This window comes from Ovis aries, chromosome 4 (genome assembly GCF_016772045.2).
Source record: "Ovis aries strain OAR_USU_Benz2616 breed Rambouillet chromosome 4, ARS-UI_Ramb_v3.0, whole genome shotgun sequence".
In the NCBI taxonomy this organism is placed as follows: domain Eukaryota; kingdom Metazoa; phylum Chordata; class Mammalia; order Artiodactyla; family Bovidae; genus Ovis; species Ovis aries.
In genome coordinates, this window is record NC_056057.1 from 5,451,332 (window position 1) to 5,473,054 (window position 21,723).

General features: G+C 48.6%; 1 protein-coding gene across 4 annotated transcripts in view; it reads left to right on the plus strand.

Moving 5' to 3' along the window:
* COBL (cordon-bleu WH2 repeat protein) overlaps positions 1 to 21,723 on the plus strand; it is a 305,488-nt gene that overhangs the window by 89,658 nt on the left and 194,107 nt on the right. For all 4 annotated transcript variants that reach the window (XM_042248330.1, XM_060414416.1, XM_042248331.1 and 1 more), the window contains exon 2: positions 18,470 to 18,673. In XM_042248330.1, the coding sequence (XP_042104264.1) occupies positions 18,470 to 18,673 (204 nt within the window). The remainder of the gene's footprint in view (positions 1 to 18,469; positions 18,674 to 21,723) is intronic.

Consider the following 21,723-nt stretch of genomic DNA (forward strand, 5'->3'; position numbering starts at 1 on the left):
CTGCAGCGTCCACCCTCCTCGGTCCAGCCCCTGGACCTGGACCGGTGGGTGCAGGTTGCCCTCTGTGGACCCTCTCTGTTGCCTCTGACCTGGCAGCTCCAGCCCACCCCCACCCCCAATCTTTCAAGGCAGCAAACAGGCATCATGTTTGGTTCCTGAACTCCCCCAGATCCAGGGACCCCCGTCCTGTACTCTGAGCAGCCCCAGGTCTGTCGTCCCATGGCTCCACGTGCACTGGCCCACAGCCCAGCCCAGTGGGTGCCTCTCTGGTCTGGAGGCAGATAGCCAGGCACCATGTGGGGGACACAACGAGGTTCACGTGGGCTGTGGAGGCCCTTCATTTCCTGTTGACCTCTAGTCTTCACTGATGTGCTGGCGGAGGCAAGTGGGGTTTCCTCTGCACCAAGGCCTGCAGGGGACCAGAGGGCGGGATCCCCATCTCTCGTCTCTGTGTGAGGACAGAATTGTCCTGTCTTGCTGTGCTGGGGCTGAGAAGAACAAGTCACTGCATCTTTTCAGGAGCCTGTTCTGCCTGTTTTCGGAGCAGGACATGGAGGTGCAGGAGGCTGAGGGCATGGTGTACGGTCACGTGGTGAACGGTGGCGTGGAGACGGGAGCCTGGGTGCGGTCACCTCTCCCTGTCACTCCTCTGGGGTCCTGTGTCCCCCTCATCCTTCGACCCCCACCCCGACCCTGGCTCAGGCCCACAGTCGAGTCCTGTGACTCTCCTGCAGGACCTCACTGCTGCACTCACTGATGAGGGATTCGTGGGTGAGACCGTCCGGATGGAGGAGCCTGGCCTATATGCAGGGCCCTGGGGTTCAGGTGACCCCAGCCTGGCTGACCTGGCAGTGGGACAGAGGTAGCCTGGGATGGTGGCATCGCAGTGGAGAAGTCTGGGGTTCACTCAGCAGGCAGGGGGCACCACGGAGCGGTTTGCACTAGGGGATGGTTGGATGGAGTTGTCCTAAGGAAGAGTCACCTCAGCGGTGGAGATGGGACTCAGGAGGGGTGGGCAGGTGCAGGAGGAGACTGCTGAGCATCTGCGGTAAGAGGGATGACTAGTCTGACCGCGAGGGGACAGCGGCCCCAGGAAGGATGGGGCAGGAGACGGACGGAGAACGGCACGGGTGGAACTCGGTGCAGCCTTTGGACGAGGAAGAGGAGGAGGGGTAGAAGAATGAGGGACGAGGAGAAGGAGGAGGAAGGGGAAAAGGGGGAGGAGACGACAGTGCAGTGGAAAACAGGGAGGTACTGGCTGGAGCGGAGAGACACAGAGCCAGCGCTGCATGGAGGAGCGCTCTGTTGGGCTTGAAGCGGTCTAGAAACCAGCAGACTTGCAGTCTCTGGAGACGGTGGGGGTGAGGGAGTGGCAGGGCGTGGATGCGGACTCTGGAGTGAGGAAGCTTGGAGGATACTGGCATCTTACTTGGGGGGTGGTCCTAGGGGAAGCACACACCTTGCTTCCTTGGGGCCGCGCTGGACTGGCCATGCCTCCCCCATGGGGGACGGAGGTCAACCAGAACTCCAGGAGCTGCCTGCCAGGAAGTGGGAAACTCAGGTGACACTGCAGCTTGGGCAGAGCAGACCGTGGGGTCTGACGGTGGGGAGGCTGTTGTGCTGGCAGCCGGATCCCTTCATCCCAGTCTGCCACGCCCTCCCTGGGACCCTCTGGCCCTTGACTTGGATGCGAGCCTAGGGCACTGCAGCCTCGTGGGCATGTCTGCCTGCCACCTTATCTGTTTGGCAGCCTTGTCTGTTGTCCTGGGATGGCGATATTTGGCAGAAACTGAGTATGGCCTTCAAGCTTGAGAAGCCTCACTACTGCTGCAGAAACACAGCAACTCTCTGATCACCAAGTTTTTGAAGCAAAGAAAAAGTAGACTCGTCAGCCCAAGAAGGTGCTGAATCGTGCCTGGGAGATGGCAAGAGTTGCTTTAGGCTAATTCAGCGAGAGCCTGGTTGCACAAGGCCGGTTAGCTTCGGTGAAGGTCTGACTTGTCTCTGGAAGCGTAATTACGCTTCCCCCTGAGGGAGAGCCTGTGATGTTCACACTGGCAACTCCAAGGAGACGGTGGGCACGCTTTGTGAGAAATGATCAAGGAGCTGCTCCTCGCTGAAGACACAGCTCTGCTCTTCCTCCCTGACAGCACGTCCTTTGAAGGTTGGTTTTTTTTTGTTTTTTTTTCCTGGATTAGGATTAGAAGGTCTGAGCTTTTGACCAAGTGAGCCAAGGTGAATTGTGGTTTTGTTCCTGGCAGGGCGCGCAGTGGGAATATCTCAGCTGGTGGGTGCAACACTGCAGGCTTGTTCGATAGGAAGCCCTGCATTGGGTGGCATCTTTATTAAGTCACAGGCTGGTCGGGTCAGAAGCCCGTGTGTGTTCTCATGGTTCTGCTTCCCCTCCAAGCTTCCATCCAGGGAAATTCCAGGGACAGGCTTGCCTTGAGCAGCTGGGCCTGCTCTTTGTAAAGGGGCAAAGCAAGGTCTCCAGGTGAGGGCAGCACAGCTTGGGACGTGTGCAAATATCGCCAGGTGGTTTGGGAACCAGTAAGTTTTCGCCTCTGATCTGTTTCCTTTCATTTGATAAGAATGTTCAAACTGCAGTGAATTAGTGCAGCCTATTTTTTGGAAGGAGAGATCCTTTTTCTATAAACGTTCAGAATGCAGTAACTCTTTATCTGATCCTTGGAGCAGGAACTGCTCTGCTCAGCTTCATCCAGGAGCCTTTGCCGGCAGCTAAGTGATCCACACCCATGGGCTCTTACTTAACTTACTGGAAGCTGGGTAATAGCTGTGGGACTTGGCTCTCAAATGTTCCCCTTTGCATATGAACTTGATGTGTGCTGAGATAGCCACGTTCCCATGCTCACGGCCCACAGAGTGAGTTTGCTGTGTGTTATGGATAGCTTTTGCTATTGTGTCTTGGAGAACCCCATCAAGAAAGCTAATCATTTCATGTTCAATTACTGAAAGCTCCTTCAACCCCAGGTCACAGAGGTCAAAGTCTATTGTGAGTAGGGTTTCTTGGTTGGTTTTAAATGTATCTGCTGCACAGATGAGCTTTCACTGGGCATCTGCAGGAGTTAGCTTCTCCTCTGCCCTCATGGAGACAGGAGGCTTGTTTTTGTTTTTGCCCCAAAGAATGACAGTAAAAGCGATATAACCAGTATGGACACTGAGTGCCCGGTAGGGAGCTTCATGAGTCATCTCCTTTTAAGCCTCATGGGAACCCCATAATAAACACAGAAAGCATTCTGCATTTGGCTCCTTGGAAACTGAGGCTGACAAGTATAGTACTTTCCCAGACCGAGCTCTCTGCTGCGGGACGCACAGCTGGCGATATCGTTACCAGATTTGAATTCACCTCTTTCTGACTCCAGAGAGAACCACTGAGGCTGGAGGTGCTCTGCAGCTGTGAAGGGCTGTTCTGCGGCAGAATTCCAAAGGACGGTGTCTCTCCGTGGCCCTGAAAAGCAGTGTTTTTATGAGAAGCCCCCTTCCCTCTGTTGCCTGGGACATGGGTGTTCCTCTCGTTACGTTTTCTTTCTACTTCAAGCTGAAGCTTAAAGATGCCTCTGAATTTGAGAGGGTATAGTTATAGGGATCCTCTGTGGAATGTTTCTCTTGTCCTGAGTTTTGTTTGCAAAGGCAAAGATGATAGGAGATGGAGTAGGAAATGGCACTCCATCCTAGTATTCTTGCCTGGAAAACTCCGTGGGCAGAGAAAATTCCGTGGACAGACTCTCCATGAGTCCATGAGGCCTCAAAAAGTCGGACATGACTGAGCGACTTACACACACACGCACACGCACACACACGCACACACACACACACACACACATGCAAGGGGAAGCATCAGAGGGGCTGTCCTCATTCCTCATTTATTAAAAGGGATCCTTATCCCAGAAGACACAGGGCCTTTATCATGGGAGGCTCACAGGGGTCAGAGAAGGCATCACAGGGACTCCACCTGGGGTCCCTGTCACTCACAGCAGTTTGCAGAAATCGTGTGCACGTACATGAGGGTGGCTCAGTGCAGCTTTGCCCTCATCAGATGCTCAAAGGAGTCCAGTCCTGATTCTAAAGATGCTGAGAGCCCAGCAGACTGACCCGGGGCCTCCTGCCGTCAGGCTGGACAAGTCCCCTCCCCTCCCCGGGACCCTGCCTCTCCCTCAGTTCCATGGGAATACTGAGCATATTTGTGATTCATGTAAACTCAGCACTGAAGAACATCCTTGGGGCTCTGACCGTGTTAGACAAGGCTTGTCCGGACCCCGCGTCACAGCAGACTGTGCCAGAAACCTTCACCGGAGGAGGCTCCTGACTCATGCCCTCATTGCCGCTGCCCTGGCAGGGTGCCCACCCTCCGGCAGAGGGCGCAGAGCCTGGAACGTTCAGCACTGGCTCCCAGATACTTGGGGTTCTTTGTTTCCAGGAGACAGCTAGGGACAGGGGCAGAGGCGCATGGTGGCTCAGGAGGGCCTCCCAGCAGTGGAATCCCAAGGGAATCCCTTGCCTGTCAGTGCCTCAGTCTTCCTGTCTGTACAGTGGGGAGGGTAGCCCTGCATGTGCCCTTGTTGTGAGAACTGAATGCATGCTTGGGACCCAGTGGGCTTATACATTTTCAGAAACTCAGAGCTAAAAGTCCAGTGACTGCTGGGCTCAGAGCCGTGGGAATGTTAAAGGCGGGTGGGGGGCTCCCTAGCCTCTGGCACCATCCAGTCTATGCCCGGTGGTGCCCTGCTGCCCTCTGGGTTTCTGAACGGTCACCTTCTCCTAGATGCCCACGCAGCTGGGCAGCAGTATGGCAGCTGAACCCTAGCAAAGGAAGCTGACTCACTTATGTAGCACTTAGGCGCTGAGTTACTGTCCCTGCTGGGATCAAGAGAGTCTTGGTCCCTGACCTCAAGGACTTAAAGTGCAGAGTTCTGGCTGGTCCTACACACTGTGGTTCAAACCCTCCAAGTGTAGACTGGGAGAAGTGCCGTGAAATAAACTGGCCCGATGCCCTGCTGGAGAACATTCCGTGGGGCCACAGCAGGGATTGGGGGAAAGGCCTTTCGTAGGAGCTCACCTTCCAGGTTGAGTCATGGAGGGTGGGAGGGTGGCTGGGGGAGAGGGAACAGCATTTCCAGCAGGGAACAGCATGTGCAAAGCCCTTGATGTGGGAGAGCTTGCCAATTCAGGGTAGCAAAGGAGGGCGTGCGGAGGAGCATGCAGGGGGATGGCGGGGCTGAGGCTGGGGGAGCTGAGACAGGTGTGCTTGGGGTCCCCCAGTAAGTGCAGAGAGAAGTTCTGGGGACAGGTTAGCAGGGACATGGAACCTACCATGACTTGTGATTACATGGTAGCGTGCTGAGTCTAGCAAAGGAGAAGGAGTGAGGTGGGAAGGGTCATGGGAGTCAGATGGAGAGGGGTTTTGTCTAATTGGGATTCTATCCAGACCTCCCCGAACCTTCCAGAACAGCTCTCTCTGTGTCCCAGCAAGAAGGTGGGGCTTGTTAGCAGGGGTGTCTCTGTTCCTGCCCCTGGTGGAGGTGGGAGGAGACACCTGATGTCTTTCTCTGCCCTGTCGCTCCAGGTATGGAGGCCCGCTGTGAAGACCATCATTTCCTACCCTGGTTGCCTTCCTGGTATTTTCTCCCCTCATTTCTAACAGTCCAAGTAGCCTATTTTCAGAGTTGTCTTTGGGGTTTGATGTCTGGCATTCCACTTTCTCCTGGAATTTCCTGGTCCCTGAAAGGGTAAACAGGAGGATGCTGTTGGCCTAGCCTTCTCTTCTTACTGATGCCCAGAACTTGCCTGGGCTCCACACACTCAGGCACTTGATATGTTTAAACTTTCACTGGATTTCCTGAGAAAACTATAGAATGTATTTTGCAGAAGGGAAACCCCATCCACTACTGAAATACATTTGCAAAAGAGAACTGGGCCACTGCTTTGGTCAGGCCCGCCCTCTTTAAGGCTCTTTCCTGGGCATGACCCAGTCCCTTCTCTGAAATCTGAATCTCAAGGTGGATTCCTGAGTAGGGTCAGATGAAGAAAGCAGCAGGGCCAGGGACACCCCAGGGACACAGGCAGACACTGTGGAAATAACGTGGGGTGCAGAGAGGCCTGGCTTTGGACCAGGCTGCCTGCCCTGAGCCTTCACTCTGAATCACGGTTCTCACTCTCATTCTGTGGCTGACGACACTTGGTTGAAACCACCAACATTCCATTTCGGTGTGAAAAGTTAAACCTGTGTGTTTCAGTTTCTTACTGTCCACATGAAGCTTTTGACTTTGAGAGGACAACCATCCTTTACATCAAAACCATCTTCGTTATTGCTTTTATTTATTTAAAATTTTTGTTGGAGTATGGTTGATTCAAAATGCCGTGTTAGTTTAAAGTGGGCAGCAAGGTGAATCAGTTAAACATATCTGTGTGAAAGTGAAGTCCCTCAGTCGTGTCCGACTCTTTGCGACCCCATGGACTATAGCCTGCTAGGCTCCTCCATCCATGGGATTCTCCAGGCAAGAGTACTGGAGTGGGGTGCCAGTGCCTTCTCCAGGGGATCTTCCCGACCCAGGGTTTGAGCCGGGCCCTCCTGCACTGCAGGCAGACACTGTACCGTCTGAGCCGCCATACCCACTCTTAAGTAGATTCTTTTCCCACATAGGACATTACAGAGTATTGAGTAGAGTTCCCTGTGCTCAGTATATCCTTATTAGTTACCTACTTTTTTATATAGTAGTCTGTATCTGCTAATCCCAATCTCCAATTTACCTCTCCCCCCTCATTCCCCCTGGTAACCAAAAGTTTGTTTTCTGTATCTGTGAATCTGTTTCCGAGATAAGTTCATTTGTATCCTTTTTTTAAAGTCCACACGTAAGCGATATCCTATATTTGTCTTTTTCTGTCTGACTTATTGCTTTTAATTTTAATGCAAATAACCAGAAGCCATTGATTTGATGGATTAATGTCATAATGTATCCAAACATGAAACTAAAAAGCAGTTAAATGAAATAGTCCTCATTGCCTGTTTAACAATGCACAGCTAATCAAGGGCTTCCCAGGTGGCAGTTTGGAGGCACTTGACTTGGTTTGACCTCCTTTGGGAGGCACTTGACTTGGTTCCCTTTCGTCCTAAGGGAACCCAGTGGAACCTAAGGGAACCTAAGGACCCAGAACCCTTACTGGGTCCCTTTTGTCCTGACAGAGTCCCTTTTGTCTTAAGAGAACCCAGAGGTTCCTAAAGGAACCTAAGGACCCAGAGTCCTTACTGAGTGGGTCCTAGGCTACAGGTACAGAACCTGAGTCTTGGCTGTGACAACCGCATGCCTACCCCCAGCCCTCCACACACACCTCTGCCTTCGTGTCCTCACCTTTACCTCCACCAGCCCAGCTCACAGACACCTGGGCACAAAAGGAAATACAGCATCCACCCCCAGACCCTACTGGAGGCTGCTAGGGGTGGGACGCCCCCCACTTTAGGGTGGGGTGTGGAGGAGGGGGAGCGCCACAGCTGCCTTTGAGTGCGTCTTCTCAGGACTGTCTGCACACCTGTCTGCCTGCCTTTAGCGTGTTTCTGTCGGACAAGCCGGCACCCCTGTCCTCACCTCAGCCAGGCTGCTGACGCCCGGCGTGCAGAATCCTTGCCCACGTGGAGCTGCTCTAATAGAAGCTGACTTCCCTTCAGGCCTGCTCACATGGGTCTTCCTGCCCCTTATCCTTTCCAGCCCCTGTTCCTCTCTTGTTGTTTCCCGTGACAGTGGAATTTCTCCTTCGGATCTGATGGTCAGCTGCCTTAAATTTGCACTTGTCCTTGAACTTGCCTCTCAGAGCTGTGTATGTGTGTGTGCACGTGTGTATGTGTGTGCTGTGTTTGTGCAGGTGTGTGTGTGCAGGTATGCATGTGGGGTGTGTGCACAGGCGTGCGTGTGTGTGTGCGCGTGCAAGTCACCTTGTGGGCAGAGTCCGTTTTGTTCCTCATCGTTCATAGGAAATTCCCGAAGTCCTCCTGCTCCATGTGCCCCAGGTCCTCCGTACCCCAGCCTGTGCTCATCCCCATGCCTTTCCACATGCCAGATTCCTGAAGTGGTCCTACATCCCAAGCCCTCCCTACCTTGGTGCCCTCAACATTAACCTCCTTGCCGGGGGCAGCCTTACACCCACTTGTTCTTGCCACCTTTGTCTGATTTTTCTTACCACCACTCACAAATCATTTCCAGAAGCTCGGTGAACTCTGTCTGAATGGAGAGGCCTGTGTAATCCTTGTAGAGCACATCGTACCTTCCTTGCCCTTGTGGTTCTACCATCCTTCTTTCTGCGTCTCGTGAGCTGCTGTCCACCCTTGGGGACCACGAGCTTGTGGAAGGTGGCTTCCAGCTGCAATTGTCAATCTTCCGATGGCCCTGGGATGTGACAGGGCCCCTAACTATTTATCAGTGGATGACTGTCTTCCCAGACACACGTGGCATTGCTCATAGGAGAAGTTAAGTCTAAGTGTGCAAAATGATGTTTGATGATGTCATTATTAAAACCCTGCTCTTCTGCCCCCTTTCTTTGATGCTTCGTTGAAACTGTGCTCCCCAGATCTCTGAATTCTTCACTGCAGCCAAGGCCCACTGGGAGGTGACTCAGCACAGCATCAGGTTTGGGAGGCTGGGTGGGGCCTTCGGAGCACCCCTGGGCTCCTGGGCTGCTTCTCATGGGGAGCGCCTGGCAGCCTCCAGCTGCTCCTTCCCTCGGGGTGAGCAGAGGCCTCCTCCAGCTGTTGGCAGGAGGAACCAGGTGACACTGGAAATGACCTGACCCAAGAACCAGGGCAGCTTGTGTCCAGCTTTCTGCCTCTTGCAGCAGGAAGCAAACATCATGCTTGGAAAGACTCTTGAGAGGGATCGGTGACTCCCTTCTGCCTGCAGCATCCGCAGGTCTGTTTAGCCCGAGCTGGCTTCACCGGTGGGCCAGGCCCAGGAGGAGCGGGTGTGCCTGGTTGCTTTCCTGAAATCATCCCTTTCAGGCAATGCTGTTCGCCCTGCTTGCTGCCCAGGCTGCCGCCAGGGTGCCCAGGCAGGGATCCTGCAGGCTTGTCATTCAGCTGAGCTGGCGTCAGCATCACCACCCGTGGATAGTGACACAGAGCAGAGCACCTTGGACTCTGCTCAGGGAGTGGAGAGGCATGTGGGCTTTCTCTTCTGAGGCCGCGGCCCTGCTGCCCAGCTCTTCCATCCTGGCTGGGCGCCGGCTGGGGCCCGTGGAGTTAGGTTTTAACTCAGCTGCCTGGACCGGGTCCTGGGATTTGCACTCAGAGTCCAGACAGTGTTAAACACACAGCCCACACTGTCTAGTATCGTCTAGCTTTAGGGGGAGCATCTGTGCCTCCTGCTTCAAGCTGAAGGGCTCTGTGTGTAAAAACCGGCTGACAGCAACCCCGCTGGTGTGGGAATTCACAGGCCTGGTCCTGACATTTAGGCAATGACTGTGTGATGGTTTTAAGATATAACCGCTTGGAACTCTGATTGATAACATTTGAGATGCCAGAAAATTTTTTTTTCATTTACTAAGTCCTTTCTGCCTGGGCACTCCCAGCTGCTCATCCGGGAGGGAGCACTGGGAAGGTAAGTTGCTTGCTCAGTGACTCAGGCCCTGAAGAGCCCCCCAGGGGGCACCCAGGAGGGGCCAGGCCCTGAGTCTCGGCTCCAGGAGGGTCCTCAGACTGGGGCAAAAGCTCAGCCCTCTGACTGCAATCTGCTTCTAGACTCAGGTGGCCCCAGCTGCCCAGCACCTGCAGACTCTCCAGGGAGGAACCAGCTATTGGACCTGACCTTGGCTTCCTTGGACTAAGCGAAGGTCACTCAGGCCTGTGGGAAGAACAGGGGCCCCTGCTGGGTAGAGAAGGCTGGTGGTGCTGTGTTATGGGGAGATGCTGCTTATGATCGGAGGAGCCTGGGGTGTCCGTGTGCCTGGGCAGCTCCTGCTATTGAACTGGCCCATGGTCACCCCCTTGGACACACAGGCCCGAGGCATCATGCTGCTTCTGGGATGGAGGGCGTTCAAGGGGGAGGCTGCGGAGAGGTCTCATCGCTGTAGCTCCTTCTCAGCCCCCTGCTCCCGGCAGGGCCCCCTCCCGTGGGTGGATCCAGCTTCTCTCCTTCCTTCCCTTCCTCTAAGGGGCCCGTGAGCCCCCACTGTGTCAGGTCCTACCTTCTGCCTCGCCCTCCAGTGCGCTCAGCCAGAGAAGCCTCTCTTGGGCAGAGGGACATGAGAGGCAGAGACTGAGAGGTGCCCAAGAAAGGGAGTCTCGGCAGGAAGACTCATAAAGATGCAAACTTCATTTTATGGTGATGAGGTGTGGTCTTGTTAGGAGTAATGGTCATGGTTAAATCGTGGTACAGTCACACAGCATGAAAGTGGCCACGTTTGGCCGTGTGCAAGCATGCAGTTCAGGAAAGTTAAATGCGTTCACATTGTTGTCCAACCATCTCCAGAACCTTTTTCATCTGGAACCATCTACCAAACTGGAACTCTGTTAAACAAAACCTCTGTAAACCCATTAAGTGAAACTGCCCATCTGCCCCCATCCCCTGGTAACCACCATTCTGTTTTCTGTCTCTATGAACTCGACTGCCCTGTGTTGCTTCTATAAGTGGAATCAGGCAATCTGTGTCCTTCTGACTGGTATATTTATTATTCACTTGGCATAACATCCTCAAGATTCATTCACCTTTTAACGTGTGTCAGAATTCACTTCCTTTCAAAGGCTAGATAATATTCCATAATGTGTATTTCCCACATTTTCATTTTTCATTCATTTATTAATGAATTTACATTTCATTCATGTATTCACTCATCTGTTGATAGACTCTTGAGTTGTTGTCACCTTTTGGCTATTGTGAATAATGTTGCTCTGAACATGGGTATGCAAATAATCTCTTTAAGTCTTTATTTTTAATTATTTTGGGGCATGTACCCAGAGCTGGGGTTGTTTGGTCATATGCTGGTTCCATTTTTGATTTCTTGAGGAATCTCCAGACTGTTTTACACAGTGGTTTCCCCCATTTGCATTCCAGCCAACAGTGCACAGGGCTTTTAATTTCTCCACATCCTCACCATCACTTCCTTTCTGTTTTCTGTTTTTTGATACTAGCCCTCTTAATCCTGACTACTGCTTAGTTTAATTTTATATGATGGTGGTAGTTTGGGTCTATACTTTTCTGTGATTTGGTTTATTAGGCCTGAAGTCCTACCATCCAGCTTTCCATTTACCCACCTGGAAACTGAGGTCCAGGAAGGGGAGACTCCGCTGAGATAGCCCAGGCCCGGATGCACTCTCAGAACGACCTGAGAGGGGCTCTTTTCTGCTGCCTCCTGGTGCGGCCTCAGAGCTGGGTCACCGCTTTCCTCTGCCTGTGTGCGCTCCGCTTGTGCCATTGTCATCTTGAGCCCAACCCCTCAAAAGTCTGTTTCTGGCCATCTCCGATGGCGAGTCCTCTACTGGCCCGTGTGGAGCCTCCTGCTGGAGTCTGGTTGCCGTGCAGTGTCCCCCGCCCCAGAGCCCGCTGCCTCCCCGACAGCCTCTCTGCCCGGCATCCTCTGCCACCCTACCTGGCCTCCACTTTAGCCCCTGTGCTGTGAACCTGGAGCTGGTACTGCCACGTCCAGCCTTGCTTTTCCATCTGATGTGTGCCCAGATGCTGCCCCCCTCACCTGACTCCTCGCCTGTTCTCCCAAGTCCTCAGGGTCCCCGCTGGCTGCGGGATCATCTGGTTCCTTGGCAGTGTTCTCACCGGGAACTTCTTCCTGCAGCCTCCAGGCCCCTCCTCCAGACAAAACAGACATGAAACCACCCTCTGCTCCCTTCTGCTTTATTAGTGACCTTGCAAAAGTCATCTAGGCATTCCCCAAATGTCTGTGGGATACCTGTGCCTTTAGAACCCATCTGAGCATGGTTTCCTCAGCTATAAAATGAGAACTGGAGATCTTATCCTTTAGAATATGAGGATCAGATGAGACAAAGTGTATTTTTATTGTATTTATTTTTTGTTGCTGTTGAAGCATAGTTGACTTAACAATATCATGCTCCTTTCAGGTATACAGCATAGTGATTCATGCGTGCATGCGCTGGAGAAGGAAATGGCAACCCACTCCAGAATTCTTGCCTGGAGAATCCCAGGGACAGAGGATCCTGGCAGGCTGCGGGCTATGGGGTCGCACAGGCGAAGGGGGACGCCGCAGGCCGGTGCCCCTCAAAACTGTGTGCCTCTGCCCAGGAGGACTTGGTGAGGAGCTCTGTCGTGATGACTCAAGGGCGAGGCTGCAGGCGTGGAGTGAGTGCAGGGCGCACTCCTTTAATCTGGCTTCAGGTGGCCTTTGGATGAGCTTCTCTGGTTTCTTTAATCTGGCCTCGGCTGGTCTTCCCTGCGGTGGAGAATGCTAGCTTCTTCCATCTGTTGGGGAGCTTAGTTTCATGAAGAGCTCAACGATACTGTCATGCGTATCCCCTGATGTAGAACCAGGACCTGCCCCAGCTGCTCCTCTGTGTCTCCTATCCCCTCCCTCCCTTCCTTCTCTGATTAGCAACAGTGTGAATCTGCCCTTTGAAATCAGGAACGGTCATGGAGACCGGGGTCTCTTCCCTCCAGATGAGAAGCAGGGGACACAGAAAGACTGCCTGTTGTCAGTTCCTCAAATCCACCCACACCCCAGGCATTGCTCTTGGTGTGAAACTTTTTCATGTTCACTGCTGAAAATCTGCAGATGTTATTTCTATGAAATGAAAACAGACTCTTGAAGTTATGAACAAATTAATATGTATTAACTGTATATTTTTCTATCAGCTGCTTTACAAATTTGCAGGTAAAACCGTATGCCATTTTCATGTTAAGACAAGAGCCTCAGAGAACGTTCTAGTTCTAGTTCTAGTGTTTTCAGTGTTGGCCAGCTTGCATGTGTGCACGTGTGCACTCACGCACGCGCACACCCCAGAAGGCTGGATCCGCAGAATCCAGCACAGAAGCCTCTCTGGGCATCTGTGCAGCCCACGGAGGGAAGCTTTGTCATCGTGCAGTCAGGGGTGCCGTGTGCAGAGCAAGGCAGGGAAGATGAAGGTCCCATGGTCGCACTCAGCGCATGTTTGTGGAATGACGGACGGGGTGGCAGGAGGTTGGGGTGAAAGAAGAGGCTGCATTTGTGCAGACCTCGGTGATGAAGGCTTGGTTGGGGGGTGGCAAGAGAAGAAATTGGAGATGGAAAGGCTGACTCAGGGTAGTAGGGACATCATTTATTTGGGGAAACCTGGAGCAGTGGACATTGCTTCTGTCTTTTTTGCCCCCATCTCAGTACTGCGTGAATGAACAAATGCCTCCTTTTCAACAGAGTTCTGTCAAGGAGTTCAAGACAGCTTTCTCTCTCTCTCTCTCTCTCTCTCTCTCTCTCTCTCTCTCTCTCTCTCTCTTTTTAATTGGAATATAGTTGTGTTAGTTTCAGGTGTGAAAAGTGATTCAGTTATACATATATATATATATATATATATATATATATATATATAATTTTTCCTTACTGTTGTTCAGTAGCTCAGTTGTGCCCAACTCTTTGTGACCCCATGGATTGCAGCCTGCCAGGCTTCCCTGTCCCTCACCATCTCCCGGAGTTTGCTCAAACTCATGTCCATTGAGTCGATGATACCATCCAACCATCTCATCCTCTGTTGCTCCCTTCTCCTTCTGCACCCAGTCTTTCCAGCATCAGGGTCTTTTCCAGTGAGCTGGCTCTTTGCATCAGGTGGCCAGAGTACTGGAGCTTCAGCTTTAGCATCAGTCTTTCCAGTGAATATTCAGGGTTGATTTCCTTTAGGATTGATTGAGTTGATCTCCTTGCTTATTACAAAACATTGAGTAGAGTTCCCTGTGCTATACAGTAGATCCTTGCTGTTTATTTATTTTATATAGCCTATCTCTCTGCCTTGACTTTTCCATCTGTGAAATGGCCCAATATCTGGTCTTCCTGATAGTGGTTGAAGAATGCACTGGTTAAATTTTCAGGCTCTGAAACCAAATTGTCTGTAATCTGAGAAAGATGTGCCTGTATTTCATACCTATAAAATAGGAATGGCAGTCCCTCCCTGGAGTGTTATTGTGAGGAATAAATGAATTAAGTATACAGTCCTTAGGCCAGAGCAATATATGTTTGCTACTTTATTTCTGTAAGTTTAAAGGGGAAAAATGCAATACATTAGAACAAAGCGTAAAAATATGATGCAGGTCTAAGGTTTTTTCATAAGAAAAAAGAATTAATTTATATTTACTTGTCAGGTTGGAGGATGAGACCCAAGTGCCACTCCTAAGGTTTGTGTTAACCAGTGACATGAATGGTGATGGTTTGAGGCCTCATCTGAACCCCACTTGCTGTTTTCCCCCATTTTGAGATTACCTCTTTCATTTTACAAGTAATATATAGAGAAGTGGTACTATAGAAAATATTAGGAAATGCATAGAAGTGAAAACAGCAGAACAAATGTCATGGTACCCATCACCTGTATGTTGTTGTTGCTAAATCTTTGCTTTGACTTTCTAGACTGTTTATGGTCTATTGCTATGTTTATTTCTCTTAGAAACAGCATTTCTCAAAAGAATATTCTGAAGTTTGTTTTCCTAAAATGTCTGTATTTAACATTTTAGAACATCAGCTTATATGTTTAAAGTATATGATTCTTTTACTTCTCCAGTTTTCCCAGCACCATTTATTGAAGAGACTGTCTTTTCCTCATTGTTTATTCTTGCCTTTTTTGTTGTACATTAACTGACCGTAGGTATGTGGGTTCATTTCCGGGCTTTCTGCCCCATACCTTTGATATATAATTCTGTTTTTATGCCAGTACCATACTGTTTTGTTTATTGTAGCTTTGCAGTATAGCCTAAAGTCAGGAAGCCTGATTCCTCAAGCTCTTGTTCATCTTTTTCAAAATTGCTTTGGCTATTCACGGTCTTTTGCATCCCCACACAAATTTTAAAATTTATTGTTCTAGTTCTGTGGAAAATGCCATTAGCAATTTGATTAGAATTGCATTAAATATGTAGATAGCTTGCACTGAATATGCAGATAGTATAGTCATTTTGACAGTATGCTTTTTACCTGGAGGATAATTGCTTTGTGAGCTTCCCCAGGGGCTCAGCAGTAAAGACTCTGCTTGCAACACAGGAGACATGGGTTCAGTCCCTGGATGAGGAAGGTCTCCTGAAGGAGGGTCTGGCAACCCACTTCAGTATTCTTGCTGGGAAAATCTCATGGACAGAGGAGCCTGGCAGGCTACAGTCCATGGGGTTACAAAGAGTTGGACGTGACTGAAGTGTCTGAGGATACACACACACAATTGCTTTACAATGTTCTGTTGGTTTCTGCTGTACGATATGAATCAGTCACAGCGATATAGATATAGATATAGATATAGATATAGATATATGCCCTCCCTCTTGAGCCTCCCTCCTGCCTCTGCCCCATCCCACCCCCTAGGTTGTCACAGAACCCCAGGATGGGCTCTCTGTGTTATATAGCAGTATTAGTTCTTCTTAATAACCTAAGATGAAAAAGGAACACAGATATGTATGACTGAAACACTTTGCTGTGCCTGAAGCACATCATAAATCAGCTACAGCCCAATGTAAAATAAAATTAAAAGAAAAGTATTTTTAACCAATACCAGTATAACATTGTTTTTATACTGTCATTTATTGGGATTCCCTCTTTTTGACCTGTGGTTAGAATATCTTATATATTTTTTGCCATTGTGAATTGTACTGAGCATCTTTGAACCTTCGACAATGCATTCTTGTGGGAATGTTTCTTTAGGATAAATGTCTAGAGATGGAATTCTGATGTCTGGTGCTTTGAGACAGAATGCCCCAGCACATTGCTGTGCAGAAGTTAATCAATGAGGGCTCACAAGCCTCTTCATGGCTCCTCCATTTGGAGTCTGGAGGAGGACAGACGGGAGGAGAGCGAGGTGGGTGGGACAAGGCCCTGGAAGCAAGACACACCTCCTCCCCAGGCCTCCAGGGGAGCTTGGATCTAACTGACACTCAGTATTCTCAGTTGCAAAATGTTTTGAATGAAGTGAGCTTCCTGAGGGTATTGTGAGCATAGGTCCTGAGGCTGAGTAAATGCCAGCTCCTATATAATAGCCAGGGTCTATGTAACATAAAACTTTTATATAAGGAAGGGCTTCCCTGGTGGCTCAGATGGTAAAGAATCTGCCTACAGTGCAGGAGACCTGGATTTGATTCCTAAGTCAGGAAGATCCCCTATATAAGTAAGGATCATATAAATAAATGTGTCCCTGTATATACGTACATATATACATACATATACATATATACATACATACATGCATGCTAAGTTGCCTCAGACACGTATGACTCTTTGCAACTCCATGGCCTATAGCTCACCAAGCTCCTCTGTCCATGAGATTCTTCAGGTAAGAATACCAGAGCGGGTTGCCATCCCCTCCTCCAGGGACTCTTCCTGACCCAGAGATCAAACCCATGTCTCTTATGTCTCCTGCATTGGCAGGTGGGTTCTTTACCACTAGCGCCACCTAGGAAGACCCATATACATACACATATGTATACATTAAAAAGCAGAGACATCACTTTGTCAGCAAAGGTCCGTCTAGTCAAGGCTATGGTTTTTCCAGTGGTCATATATGGATGTGAGAGTTGGACTATAAAGAAAGCTGGGGACCAAAGAATTGATGCTTCTGAACTGTGGTGTTGGAGAAGACTCTTGAGAGTCCCTTGGACTGCAAGGAGATCCAACCAGTCCATCCTAAAGGAGATCAGTCCTGGGTGTTCATTGGAAGGACTGATGTTGAAGCTGAAACTCCAATACTTTGGCTACCTGATGCAAATAACTGACTCATTGGGAAAGACCCTGATGCTGGGAAAGATTGAGGGCAGGAGGAGAAGGGGACAGAGGATGAGATGGCTGGATGGCATCACCGACTCAATGGACATGAGTTTGAGTAAACTCTGAGAGTTGGTGATGGACAGGAGGCCTGGCGTGCTGCCGTCCATGGGGTCGCAAAGAGTCAGACACAACTGAGCAACTGAACTGAACTGAACTAATGTATATATTTTATATATAAGTATAAAGTATATATAAGTACAAATATAAAAATATAAAGTATATATGAATATATATAAGTATATACATATATATAAAATAAGACTTTGTGTAAGGTCAGTTGCCTTCCTTGAGTAATCTGGAGGAGACAAAAATTCCCAAGTATGTTCATCAGAGTGGGAGATTTACTGTCATGTTTAAAAATCTACAAGGGGAATTAAGAATTTTTTTTTCTTTTAGTTTTTTATTTTTTTAATTTTAAAATCTTTAATTCTTACATGCATTAATTAAGAATTTAAAGCAGAGTCAGAAATAAGGTGAAGACCAAGGGGGAGTGGGTGGGTGTTAAAACATCATTGAAGCCCCTGTCTCCAAACTGCCACCTCTGTCCACAGTGCCTGCGTCTGTGGGTGTCCGCCTGGTGGGTTTTCTGGGTAATTTCATACATCTTGATGTAGTCCCATCACATCCTCAATATCATGGACTCAGATTCTAGATCTTCAGCTAGTCACAGATCCGGAGCTGGGTCAGTGATTTCAGCTAGAGCGACGTAGACCAGCTGGGAAGCCCCCTTAATTAGCTGGAATTTGTGACCCACTCAATGGTTCCAAAAGGACTGGTCCAAACAGATTCTTCCACACCAACCCATCCCAAGAGGGGAACACACTTTAGGCTGTTTCTTTCCAGGAATACATACTTTCAAAATGAATTCTCCATAGGGAACAAACGGGTGTCTGCCAAGGGGGAGGAGGAGGGGGGAGGATGGAGTGGGTGGTGGCACTAGCAGATATGTAAGCTTTTATATGTAGAATGGATAACTACTGTGTAACACAGGGAACTATATTCAACATCCTGTGATACACCATAATGGAAAAGAAGACGAAAACGAACGCGTTAAATGTATGACTGAGCCTCGCTTGGCTGGTACAGCTGAAATTAACACAGCACTGTAAATCAACTCTACTTCAATTAGAAAAACGTGCTCTCCACTTTGCTTAGCTGTCCATTTTCTCTTAGTGCTGGAGAGTGCCAATATGTTGATTTTTTTATTGAAGTATATTTGATTTACAATGTTTCTGGTGCCAAGCAAAGTGATTAAGTTATACACGCACACATATATATTCCTTTTCAGATTATTTTGGTTTTAGGTTATTACAAGATATTGAACATGGTTCCCTGTGCTATACAGTAGGTCCTTGTTGTAATATACTGATTTTTAAAAGTTCCTGTGACCCAGAAGGCCCTAAATACTTACAAGAATGAACAATGAGGAGAAAGGGTCCTTAGAAGCTGCTGGCTGCCAACAGCTTTGTTGGCTTCAGGTTGGAAGCTGCCGCCTCACTCATCCTTCCTCTTGTCGCCTTTCCAGGAGGAAGATGAAGGCTCGTGCTCCCCCGCCTCCTGGGAAGCCTGCCACCCCCAACTTGCATAGCGGACAGAGATCTCCTTGCAGAGCATCCCCTGGACCCCCACAGAACCAGCTCAGCAGAAAGCATTCACTGGATGACGGGGTGGTAGCCATGACCGTGGTGCTGCCCAGTGGGCTGGAGAAGAGAAGTGTGGTCAACGGGAGGTGAGGGCCTGGCCGGGGCCAGCGGGGGAGGCGCCACAGTGCAGTGTGCAAGGCCTTGGGGAAGAGCAGTGTGGTCAACGGGAGGTGAGGGCCCGGCCGGGGCCAGTGTGGGGAGGCGCCGCAGTGCAGCGTGCAAGGCCTCGGGGTGTAAATCTGGGCCTAGGAACAACATGCAGGGTCTCACCCTCCCAGCTGGGTGCCAGCGAGCTCACCACACTCACCCTGATCCTGGGGGCCACACATTTCACTCCTGTTGGAGGTTGGCTCAGAGAGGAAGGAGGTCTCAGGCCCACAAGCCGACTCCAGGTAGGTGACTGCCACCCGGGGCAGGGCTGGCCCCACGGCCCCGACACAGCACAGCTGGGGCCTGGGGTCAGGGCCGGCCTCCCAGGCCCCGACACAGCACAGCTGGGGGCAGCCCCTGAGGGACCATCCTCAGATCCGCTTACAGACTGACTCTCAGAGGTGTGACTGCAACCACTCATCAAGGTTCCAGATGAAAACAGTGCAAGCTTACATGAAGGGACACAGTGGGACGCATGGAGTTGACATTGACGGAATCAATTTCCAAACCCTCGATTTCCACCTGAATCCTTATTGAGAGCTGATCTGCCTGTCGAGGTGCCTATAGCCAAGGTCACACTCACCACCCAAGCTAAATTAGGGTTAGGGTTAGGGTTAGACCTGATCTGCCTGTCAAAGTGCCTGTAGCCAAGGTCACAGATTGACTTGTTTCCCATCCCTTCCCAGTTGTAAAAGATACAATGAAAGTGTTTATAATATTCCAGAGTATTGATACTAATAGAATTTTAATAGTTTTTAATGCTAATAGTTTTAATGCTAATGGAATGCTAATGGAATTTCTGATATTTATCAAAATGGATCATAATCACATTGTTTAATCATTTTTGTACTACTGTTATTAGCTCAATCTGTAATTTAAAAATGTAACAAAATCACAGGAAACAATTCCATCTAAATGTTCATACACTTTATTATGTAGAATATGATAGAGTGATCAATTATAAAGACATTCAAGCACAAAAATATTTCTGTATGATTCTGAAACAAGAGTGAATAGGAGTTGTATTTCTAGAAAACCAAGGGAGGTAAGAAATTTGAAGAAATCTTCAAAAATCATTTGCTTGAGAATTTTAAAAATGGATAATGGATAACCACATCACTCTGGGTGTTTTTATTCTCATCGATACATTGAAAAGAGTGATATAACAGTTTTATGTTAAAATATTCTGATTCTATTTAAAATTTCATCCTTTGCAACTACTTTAGTTTTATAAAGAAAATTTCAGGTAATGATTTACTGGAGCAAAGGGGTTCATAGGTTTTTAAAATTATTTTATGCACCATGTACACAAAAATTTTTTTTTTTTTTTTTTTTTTTTTATTTTTTTTTTTTAAATTTTAAAATCTTTAATTCTTACATGCATTCCCAAACATGAACCCCCCTCCCACCTCCCTCCCCATAACATCTTTCTGGGTCATCCCCATGAACCAGCCCCAAGCATGCTGCATCCTGCGTCAGACATAGACTGGCGATTCAATTCACATGATAGTATACATGTTAGAATGTCATTCTCTCAAATCATCCCACCCTCTCCCTCTCCCTCCGAGTCCAAAAGTCCGTTATACACATCTGTGTCTCTTTCCCTGTCTTGCATACAGGGTCGTCATTGCCATCTTCCTAAATTCCATATATATGTGTTAGTATACTGTATTGGTGTTTTTCTTTCTGGCTTACTTCACTCTGTATAATCTGCTCCAGTTTCATCCATCTCATCAGAACTGATTCAAATGAATTCTTTTTAACGGCTGAGTAATACTCCATTGTGTATATGTACCACAGCTTGCTTATCCATTCATCTGCTGATGGACATCTAGGTTGTTTCCATGTCCTGGCTATTATAAACAGCGCTGCGATGAACATTGGGGTACATGTGTCTCTTTCAATTCTGGTTTCCTCGGTGTGTATGCCCAGAAGTGGGATTGCTGGGTCATAAGGTAGTTCTATTTGCAATTTTTAAGGAATCTCCACACTGTTTTCCATAGTGGCTGTACTAGTTTGCATTCCCACCAACAGTGTAGGAGGGTTCCTTTCTCCACACCCTCGCCAGCATTTATTGCTTGCAGATTTTTGGATCGCAGCCATTCTGACTGGTGTGAAGTGGTACCTCATTGTGGTTTTGATTTGCATTTCTCTAATAATGAGTGATGTTGAGCATCTTTTCATGTGTTTGTTAGCCATCCGTATGTCTTCTTTGGAGAAATGTCTATTTAGTTCTTTGGCCCATTTTTTGATTGGGTCGTTTATTTTCTGGAGTTGAGCTGCAGAAGTTGCTTGTATATTTTTGAGATTAGTTGTTTGTCAGTTGCTTCATTTGCTATTATTTTCTCCCCATTCAGAAGGCTGTCTTTTCACCTTGCTTATATTTTCCTTTGTTGTGGAGAAGCTTTTAATTTTAATTAGATCCCATTTGTTTATTTTTGCTTTTATTTCCAGCATTCTGGGAGGTGGATCATAGAGGATCCTGCTGTGATTTATGTCTGAGAGTGTTTTGCCTATGTTCTCCTCTAGGAGTTTTATAGTTTCTGATCTTACATTTAGATCTTTAATCCATTTTGAGTTTATTTTTGTGTGCGGTGTTAGAAAGTGATCTAGTTTCATTCTTTTACAAGTGGTTGACCAGTTTTCCCAGCACCACTTGTTAAAGAGATTGTCTTTACTCCATTGTATATTCTTGCCTCCTTTGTCAAAGATAAGGTGTCCATATGTGTGTGGATTTATCTCTGGGCTTTCTATTTTGTTCCATTGATCTATATGTCTGTCTTTGTGCCAGTACCATACTGTCTTGATGACCGTGGCTTTGTAGTAGAGCCTGAAGTCAGGCAAGTTGATTCCTCCAGTTCCATTCTTCTTTCTCAAGATTGCTTTGGCTATTCGAGGTTTTTGTATTTCCATACAAATCTTGAAATTATTTGTTCTAGTTCTGTGAAAATGTGGCTGGTAGCTTGATAGCGATTGCATTGAATTT